At 45.1% G+C, this 10562-nt stretch overlaps 1 protein-coding gene and 1 long non-coding RNA gene across 3 annotated transcripts; one reads left to right on the forward strand and one right to left on the reverse strand.

Moving 5' to 3' along the window:
* The first annotated feature begins 1214 nt into the window (after positions 1-1214).
* LOC127774068 (uncharacterized) lies at positions 1215-3416 on the forward strand. The gene is made up of 7 exons (XM_052300339.1): positions 1215-1422; positions 1711-1835; positions 2046-2135; positions 2406-2458; positions 2756-2858; positions 3001-3116; positions 3197-3416. Exons 1-7 carry the CDS (start codon positions 1215-1217, stop codon positions 3243-3245), a joined length of 744 nt encoding a protein of 247 aa, XP_052156299.1. The 3' UTR covers positions 3246-3416.
* A 4546-nt stretch (positions 3417-7962) lies between these two features.
* On the reverse strand, positions 7963-9743 carry LOC127772845 (uncharacterized). Of its 2 annotated transcripts, XR_008017475.1 has the most exons (3): positions 8965-9735; positions 8736-8852; positions 7963-8649 (listed from the first exon to the last, which is right to left on the reverse strand). It is a non-coding gene; the product is annotated as an uncharacterized LOC127772845 (long non-coding RNA). The 2 variants fall into 2 exon arrangements; XR_008017474.1 differs by having other exon boundaries at positions 7963-8852; positions 8965-9743.
* Between the last annotated feature and the right edge of the window lie 819 nt (positions 9744-10562).

Below are 10562 nucleotides of genomic sequence, written 5' to 3' on the forward strand. Positions count from 1 at the left end.
AAAACGACATTGCAGTTGTAGTTGGGACCCGCGCCACACCCCGCACGCGCGCAAGTCCATGACGTGAGCGCTCCCGGCCGTTGGGAGCCACGTCAGCCGGCAGCCTCCGCCGTCAAGCTTTTCCCCGCCAACCGACACCCTTCTCCCTACCTATTGGCGAATGCCCTGGAGGTTTGGGTTGAGATGGGAGTAGAGGGGAGTGAGGTGGAAGAAGATTGCTGGTTGGCTTGTGGGGTCCACGTGGGCCCTACACTGACTCAGCCGCCACGTCAACAAAACCGGAAAGCAATACTATCTTGAATTAAAAGTGATCCGGTTTTACAAGATTAGGGGTTGAGGACCGTTTAAAACTCAACGACAAGATAAGGGACCTTAGATGAACTTTTTTGGGAGACGAAAAAATTCCAGCCTCATGGGCCTGTGCATAAGACCCATAGGCAGGCGACACCGCGGCAGCTGAGCGCTGCACGACCTCTGCCTCCCTAATCCGTCCCGTCTCCTTGCCCGCCGCCCTCGACTCCCGTCTCCTCGCCTGCCGATCTCCATCCTGCTAGTAGAGGTGACGCCGGCGTCCTCCTGCTCCTGCCGCATTCGCATCCTAATCCATCCCATTCGGCCTCGGCCTCGAATTTCGTCTCCTCGCCCACCGCTTGCGCCGATCCCCATCTTGCGAGCAGAGGTGGAGCCTGGCGTCCTCCTTCTTCCACCGCATCGTCGTTCGCCGGTGAGCATCCCTCTCTACCCATACCTCATCAGGTATTCTGCGTTATCCCTCAAAAAGTTTGGGGGTTAGATCTGCCTCTACCCAGCTCCACCTACTTTCAAGTTGTTAATTTTGATTTCCGTTTTTAGCTGATGTAATTTGGTTACTGAATCTCATCCAAACACCCTTAGAACGAAAAATGTAAGCTCACATACTTTGTACTCATCCAAACTCACATAAATTTCTTAAGAAGAATCTAGACCACAAACTACTCATAGTCACACAATATCTTTTTATCAAGGTATATTCTTATAAGAAATTTTCATTTCTCAAAATTTTCTAAAGGACATACTGTGACACTTGGCATTAATCTAATTTAACTTTTTTCTTTATCAGGTTATAAATTTTCTAAAAGACATTTGTGCCACTTGGCATGAATCTAATTTAACATTCTTTCTTTATCAGGTTATAAATTGACACCATTGAACGTACTTTATCTTTCTGTCCACACATGGCTACCACCGCCGCGACGACCATGGTGGCGGCGGCGCACCACCCCCGCCCCTGCTTCCGCGTGCGTGCCGCCTGGGACATGAACCCGAGCGCCTCCCCCAAGCCCAAGGCCAAGCCCCCGCCTCCCCCGCCGCCGCCGTTGCCGACCGCCCCCGCCCCCACCCACGCCGACCTCTTCGCCCGCCACAGCAACAGCGAGGGCCATGGTAATCTCCATCCCTCCTCTCCGCTTTCCCAAACCGCTGGAAGCTTATGAGGATATTGTGTGCTTAGGTGGTAGTGGCGCTGAACCACTATATATGACATCTACTGAATGTGTCTTAATACAATTTCTATGAAATGATTATGTAGAGTTATTGTCTTCGATTGTCAAGAGCAATAGAATGGTTGTGCCATCTGTGTCTCTGTAATCGGTTTGTTCTAGTGTGTGTAGTTGAAATGGTTGGTCTTAAAATGTCTGAATTTGATCGATGGTTTGTTGCTTTGGTTTGCAGTGCCAAAGAAGACCACAAGTATGGGCTTTGAAAGGTGGTGGTTACCACCTCCGCCAGAGGTGAAGAAACCCCGTTCGCTCTACAACGCTGCATCATTGGCGTACTTGGGGGACTGCATATATGAAGTGAGAAACAGTTTGACTCAATTGTGGTTATGCACTGAAAATTGTTATTATGTAATTTTATTACATATAGCTCAGCCTATTTGTCACTTCTATTTGTATTGGATTAGTAAGAGATAAGATGGTGCATATAACGTGCACAAAACTTTCAACTTCAGGTCTGTATACTGTAGGATGATCTGATAAGAATGGTTCTGCTCTTTGATTATGCAGCTTTATGCTCGGAGACATTTCTTCTTTCCACCACTGAGCATCAATGACTACAACAAGCGTGTAATGGATGTCGTGAAATGTGAATCACAGGTTTGGATTTGGCTCTTCATCTTTCTAATCAAATGGATTTGATAGCCAGATTCTTCTTATTATCTATCTTTTTGGGTCTGTGCTTTGCATACCTTGATGGACATTGTCTGCTATAAGCAAAAAGTTACTCAATGCTTATGGCTGTTGTTTTCAATTCTAAAGAGCAGTTCTCTTGTTTGTTATTTTTCTGTTCTGTTTGCTACATGATAATCACACAATAAGTATATCAAATATTATTTACATTATTTTTGGTTATTTTCCTTTATTCAGGACCTTCTGCTGAACAAACTTCTTGGAGAAGATTTTCTAACTCAAGAAGAAAGGTAAACCAATAATTCTAGCCTTCTGCCAGATGTAAAATATATGCTAATGATAAAATTCTTATCAGGAAATTTTATGCTCTAGTGCCCGTGTACATGACTGAACTTTTATGGGATGTTAGCCCTTTAGTGTCCACTGTCCAGCACTTGTAAATTCATCTATCTAGGACTTGTCTTTTGTTGTAGGCCATCTGTTCTTTTATTTTTGGATTTTTATAGTGTTTGATACTATCTTCTGTGTCCGATGCCTGATATCAATGTGCGCATGCTTCAGAAGTACTGAATTTCCTTATTCTGCAGGGACATACTTCGTTGGGGAAGAAATATTGTTAGCAGCAAAACACGTACCAGAAAACGTGCTGGAATTGCAGTTTATAATCGAGCATCTTCACTTGAGACACTGGTGTGCTCCACTATAGACTAATTAATGATTGCTATATTGGGGAAAAATCAACTCTAAGCTGCAACTTCTGTTGTACTACCCTCACACTACTTTTGTTGAGAAGACTAATCCTTGCGTTGTTGGTTGGTATTTCTATTATTAGATTGGATATCTTTACCTCACAAATTTCAAGCGCTTGGAGCAATTGATGTTCCAGTTAGGATTTACAAGTGGTGCTTCCTCACATCATATTGCAGATGAGCTAGTCTCAAGCTTTAAGTAATGCATCGTTGGTTTCTTGTCATGTAATTAAGGTATTTCATCTTGACTTTCTGTTACTAACGGATAACCATTGGCAGGAAAAAGAACTCCACTTCTGTACAATCTCAGCAACAAGCAGCGCAGTGAATAGTTTCTGTATTGCAGCAAACATGGTATGATCTAAACAATAGTTATCTGGTGACCACAACCAGCACAAAAATCATTTAGTTTTGGTGTATGACATCCAAAAGTGGTTGCTCAATGAACGAATAGCAATTACCGTTTGTCTGTCAAACAAGTATCGAGTGAATTGAGCAATGTACATGTCTGCAAATATCATTCAGTGCAAGAAAATGGTGTCACTTCCAGGAGGGTGTGGCGGTTCTGATCTGTAGATTCTGAGGTGGCAAGCCGTTGTGTTATTACTACTCATTAGGTTGATATAGGTCGTGGTATCTTTGACACCTTGTGTATGAAGGAGCTGCGAAACTGCAAGATATGCTGAATGATTTGATGCAGAGTTTTAGCACGACTTCAGAATTAACCTGTTCTATGTGCTTCATGGATTCAGTGCACTACCATTATGAGACAGATGCCTTTGCTTTGCTGTTTGTTGTGATCTAATGTAAACAACACAATGTGGAAGTATTTGAGGCCATAAGAAAAGTGGCAGAGTTGGTATAATATATTTAATCTTAAGAACAAACCATAGAAATCTGTTGTATTTTCCATGTATAAACGGTGTACTTGGATCAACCAGACGATTGCTTACTTTGCATAAGATGTTTCATCTCATAACACGACCGATAAGTTACTAAGCAATCGCAATTAAAAGGAAAGAACTTCTCTTCTTTCTAAAGTAACTATTAAGATCGATCCATGAACCATTCAAGGAAAAGAGAAAAAAAAAAAGCAAGATTAAAAACCTAGATCCACGATGCTACCGCTGTCGCTGATGGCGAGGAGGGGTTACCCGTGAACCGAGCTAGGATCAGAGGCCGAGGAGCGTCCGCTGCTCGGCCTCGAGGACGGACTCGTACTCAACCTGCGTCTGCTCCCGGTCCATGATCCAGATGAGCGGCACCGCCAGCACGATGCCCGTCGTCCCCACCACCCACGCCGCCTTCGGGGGGCGCTAATGGGCGGGTGAGCGATCACCCCCCATCCCTCCCCTTACACACTCCTCTCCTCTTTCTCCTCCCTTCTTCTCTTTATACTACACCATAAATTTTTTAAAAAAAACGAGTTAGAAAAAATTTTATGTATAGAAATACTATATATAAAAAATATTTGAATTCAAATTCAAATTTGAATAGGGCATATAAACTTTTGACTTATATACTTTGGGTCTATAAACTAACTATACGTGTATAAACTTTACATGTGTAAACTTGAGGGGTATTATATATAAAAAATATTTGAATTTAAATTTAAATTTGAATTCAAATACTTGAGGGGGGTATATAAATTTTTGACTTATAAACTTTGGGTCTATAAACTTTAGGTGTATAAACTTTAGATGTGTAAACTTGAGGTGTACAAACTTTAGGTGTATAAATTTACTAAAATAGAAAAATAATACGGTGCCAAAAAAGAAAACTACGTGAGGAGTAGAGGGGTGATCGCTCTGGGCGATCGATCATCCATTAGCTTTCTCGCGCTCAGTGGGGTATATACTGATCCCCTAGCACGTATCGTCTGGTTATACTCGGATACGATAATTGTACACGTATGTATGTATGTATGTATGTATGTATGTATGTATTTGGGTACAACTCTTGTACCCTAGTATCCGAGTATGATACAGGAATTATTTGTTACTTACCGGACAGATCTTGATTAATTGCTTGGTGCTATAGTCTGCTTAAGCACTTCGCGTCGCCCACGCGCCGGTAGCTCGGGGCGAAGCCCTAGCCGCCCCTCCCTTTTTCATCTACAGCCGATGCAACATGTTTTAGGATTACTTACCTTTGTTTATCCTATACTTTACAGCCGATTCGATCCAGGTTGCATCGGCTAGGTCCTTACAATACGTCATCGTCTTATCAACCGATCACCTATCATATTCTAGCATAATTTTATTATTTATTCTTGTTGGTTGCATGATCAAACCAACTGGCACGTCCTGAACCCGAAAGTATGATTTGGACATGCACTGGAGCTACCCAGAACTCCCAGACCATCGTGTTTTTCACGTCAACACCCACATTCATCAACCCCAATGGCTAAAAGGTGGGCCTAGTGATAGCTTGGAGGACGGCTGCAGCTACCCCCACTCCACGTGTCTGGCTGTAGGTGAGCCTATCGTATCCGACCAGCCCGCTTAGAGGGACAATGACAAGACTAAGCCTACCAACTCTTCTAAGTTGGATCCCACTTTTGTATGTATGCATGAGTTCCATTGACTCCCCTTGACATATAAAATGAGGATCCATGCCAAAAAAAAAATGTTTCGATTCAGTTCGATTAAACTAGATTCAGAACACTTTGCAAAAAGGATTCAACCTCTAGCTCATTGTAAACTTCATTATATAGAGGAAAACCACAAGGTGTAAAGTATTACGCTCCTGAGCAGCCCAAACCTATAAATCACTGGTGCACATCCACCTGTATGAACCCGAACACAAGCTCGGGTACTTGCACCTTGGTCGAACTCTTAAGGGAGGGTGTTGTGCCTTTCCGCTATAGGAGCGTCGTGCTCCAACAAAGTTGAAAGGGAAAAAAGTGAGAGAAGAATGAGAAGATGAAAAAAAAGAAAACTTTTAAGTGGGCCTCATTTTCCAATAACTGTAGAGTTAGTGATGATGTCACATTAGTATCCGCTGGCATGCCATATCATCACCACATAGGATCCCACAGAAACCATGGCAATTTGGGACCGAAATGACACGCTTTGACAAGCTCTAGATCGGAAGTTCACTTTATTTTTTAAAATATTTTTTAAAACATATAGTTTAAGAAATAATGATAAAACATATGCATCAGAGACATTCCCAAGGTATGAAATTAACGTCAAATGAAAAAGAACAAATAGTATACTATGGTTAGATGCGCATAATCGGCTTGAGAGGTGATTTTTCAATTATGTTGGTGGCAGTTATCGATGGATGCCGAGCACTATTGTTGACCACTGACTCCCAGTTCGGCTTCACACCGGCATCACTAGCTAGCTAGTGCTGACCATTGACCAGCCGTTGTACTTTGTTAGTGATATGCTCTAGAGGCAATTATAAAGATGATTGTATCATATACTATGTTTACATATTTATACGACATTGTTCCTTAAAATAGATAACTCCTTATTGGTTAATGAATATGTGATTTTTTTCATGAGACTCTTTATATTGTTTGTTACTATTTCTAAAGGATCCCTGATCAAATATCATATGTAGAACAAATATGTTTATATGATCAGCACATGTATTAATTGATGATCATGTCTCATGGATCATGGTATAGAGATACTAAATTAATAATGTGGACACATGTTGGTGAACATGTTATTGGATAGACCCAACATGAGACACTGCAAGAGCCATATGTGTTGTGTCATCAGTGATCTCATTAAGTGTTGGTGTTGAATCCTTAGACCTGAGATTATCATGGTTCTCAACATATGTAGTAGCTTACTTAGGGACTGCTAAACGCTACTCCGTAATTGGGTAGTTATAAAAGTAGTTTTCGGGTATGCTATGAAACATGTAGTGGGATATGAATAATCAAAATGGGATTTGCCCCTCCTATAGAGAGATATCTCTGGGCCCCTCGATGTTGTAGATTATGGAAGTGCATGGCCATGCCAAAGGTGATTGAGGAGTCAATCACAAGTTATATAATCTATCAACAGGTTCGAGTGAATGATTGAGCTATTAGAGGATGGTACATATCTAGCCTTGAGCTTAATCGATATCGTGAGGCAAAGGGGTTCATACAAGTATACACTAGAGGTTTAGCCGATATGATCTTTATGTATGCCCGGTGGGTCAATACATTCTGCTAGGGACCGCTGTTGACGCGTGGACCGAAAAGGAGTTTTCGGGTTACAGCCGAGTATATATGAACCTACAGGGTCGCACGCTTAATGGGTCGGAATAAGGGGATTGGATAGAGATCCAATATGAGCTTAATTCGGATAGGGATCCGAATAGGAGTCCTACGGGCCTTGGAGGCCCGAGTGATGGATCCTATATATTCGTGAGGGGTGTGACCGGCGGAGGCATTGCATCACGTGAGAAACCCTAGCCGTCACTTCCCTCCCGAGCAAAACCCTAGCCGCGCGCGGGTGCTAGCACATCTGCGCGTGGCGTTCCGTCCATGTACGTGTGGATACCGGTAGAGGCGCCGCTGGTTTGCGGTGCTGATCGGCGTGGGAGTATAGCGAGGAGAACGCACGAGGAGGAGAAGGTTGAGCCGGTGAGATCGACTACTTCATCTACATCGACGCGCGCTACTTCGCGAGAGTTCCTTTGACTTCTCAACGTCTTCTTCCGCTGCGCAGCGCGTCGAGTGGTAACGATCTATGATCTAATACTTGCATGGTTCCTGGTTTACGCGATAGAAAATTTTGATTTATGCTATCGTAGCCTACGCGTATCCCAAACACCTTTACCTCATGATCAGCCAGCAGTCGATCCACACAGATGTATGATTCATCTCGTATATACTCCCTTCATTTCACAATGCAAGTCATTCTAGCATTTCCCACATTCATATTGATGTTAATGAATCTAGACATATATATCTATCTAGATTCTATTAACATTAATATGAATATGGGAAATGATAAAATAACTTATATTGTGAAACGGAGGAAGTATGTAGGAATCTGCAACTGAAGCTCCATACAGAAGGGCACACAGCTTGATAAGCTAGTAACTGTATAGTTGAGAGTATATATATAGTGGCAGTGCACACCATGTCCAATTTTGTTCGTAGTCTTCCTCTTCCTGCAAGCGACACGAAGCTGCTGCTGCTGCTAACCGTGCTGCTTCTTGCCGTGATGCACTGCGGCTGCGCCATTGCAACGCAAGCAGGAGGAGGAGCATGGAGTAGGATGCTCCGCGGAGGTGTGTCCGCGGAGGTGTATCATAATAATACTTCCACATCTTCCTGCCAAGACAATAAGTATCCACTTGGCCATCACTATCATTACCTCTTTAGTCTTTTTAGCCAAGAAGAAATTTTACCTGTAGCCTACAAAGTACATAATGCTGTAAAGTTCCTTTGGAGAAGCATATACATTAAAGTTGCCTGAAAGAATCCACTCACTAAACTCTAGCAAGCTCACACTGATTATCACGCCGATGAACAACATTCCAGTCACACGTTAGTTGATAAGTGCAACACACATATATGTCAGTTACACCTAGATTCCAGTTACACCTTTACTTCTGATACTTGAGCTAATGCAATCATGTAGGAGAAACCCAGCTTTTTATGGTTCATGTTTGTGTAAATTACCTGCCATATCCCAAATACTTCCCAAACTGCCAAAATCTTGTCCATCAGATTTAGGCCACCTCTGCTCCTCCTCATCCCCAACATACTTAGCCTGAAGATCAATTACGAAGATTGAGTTTTCTATCTGCACAAACTATTGGCGACGATGACGGGCAGCTTGGAGAACGCCTCACACACCTTGTGCCGCCGGCGCTAGTCATGGCACCTGCTCAGCTTCTTCGAGCGTGGTGGGGATGATGACGGTGGTGCCGAGCATGACGAGGTAGTGCTGGAATCCGGGCAGGATGGCCTCCGCTGCAAAAAAAAAACGAAAGCTCTGTCAAGCAGCCAACCATGGAGATCGATCCATCGATCCACTCCTGGAATGTAGCAGAGAGAGAGAGGGAGAGAGGGAATGGGCACTGACGCCATGGGGGAGGGCTGGTAAGGCAGTAGGAGATGGCCGACAGCTGGTCCTTCACCGCGTGCGGCAGCAGCTCCTCCTGTTTTGGCGCCGGCGCCGTCATTGCCTACCACTACCACCACTGCTGTCACTGAGGAGAGAGTGAGGCGGAGCAGCCGAGCCGGGTGGGTTGGCCGCTTCCTCCTCGAGATGTGCGAGTTAGGAGCGGTCGCCGCGGGTGTAGAGCAACGCGCTGCACGCAGCCACGAACTCGCCGCCACCAGATCCGGCGCCCTTGAGGGCTTGGCCATCGGATCCGTCTTCTCCAACGGCGGCGAACAGTTAGACGGCGGCAGCGGCAGAGGTGGAGGCGGCAGCGCGAGGCGACGAGGACGATGATGGAGACGAGCGAGGATGAGGCGGCGTGAGGCGACGGCGGCCGGAGAGGGAGAGGGAGAGGGATAAGGGGACACGGGCAGCGGCAACGGCAGTGGCGGAGAGGGTGAAGGCGGCGGCGCCAGGGGAGGCGGATAGCGATGGCGACGCCGCGATGCGGAGGCTGCGGCAGAGGGAGAGGGAGAGAGAGCAGCGAGCGCAGGCGACGAGAGAGAAGGAAGTGGCCGCCGCGGCGGAGGCGAACTCGGACGTGGCGACGGCGGTTGACGCGGAGGACCAAGGGCGGGATGGGAGGGAGAGAGAAGGAGGTGGATGCGGCCGCCGCGGCGGTGGACGCGGCGGCGCGAGGGGAGGCGGACGCGGTGGCGTGAGACATTGCTATGGATCCGGGAGGGAGGAGGAGTCGAGGAGAGGCGAGCGGAAGGGGCTAGGGGTGGGGGTTAGTGCGTGGAACTTTGCAAAAAAGCCTCTCGATTCTCTATTTTTACAGAACAGTCCTATTTCGCGCTTTTACCCTTCTCCACAACTAATACTCGGATTTAAGAAGGGCCCTTACGTAGAATACCGCCTCAGGGAAACTGTTCGGAAGAGACCTATTTGGATTTACGAATAAAACGGAGGACTTTTTTGAAAAAACCCACCGCGCGCACTACAGATACTGTAGAAAAATCCCTACTTGGCACGCCTCCTCGCCCGCCCAACCCGCGCCCCTTAATGTACTCCGATTACTGGCTTAGTACCGGTTTATTAAAAACCGTGCACTGATGACTAATTATGAGAGCCGGTTTTGTTAATGAAAAAACACACACTGGCCTGAGAGATCTACTTAACTATAGTGCAGGTCCAAATCTTGGGTTCTAGGCGTGCCAGTTTGTTTGATCCTACAACCAAAAAGAAACAAAGAAAGAAAACGAAGTTAAATCCGTCAATGATGGCCGATCGGTTGCTTGCGGATGTTGATATATTTGGCTTTCCAAGAGCCGATGTTGGTGCTATCGGCTGTTTTAGGGCTATTCCTGAAATAGGCTGATGTTTATCAGTGATAAGTGTCCTATACTGCGGAAAAGTCCCTTCTGGAAGGAATATTGGCCCCTTTGCTTGATGTTCAACAATTGTATCATCGACCACAGACTTGATCATGTTGGTTAAAGTGTTAACTAGTACCCCTGATTGGTTGGTTAAAGCATTGTGCACAGTATAATCAATTCGGTCTTGCAAGTTTTTGG

This window comes from Oryza glaberrima, chromosome 5, assembly GCF_000147395.1.
Source record: "Oryza glaberrima chromosome 5, OglaRS2, whole genome shotgun sequence".
In the NCBI taxonomy this organism is placed as follows: domain Eukaryota; kingdom Viridiplantae; phylum Streptophyta; class Magnoliopsida; order Poales; family Poaceae; genus Oryza; species Oryza glaberrima.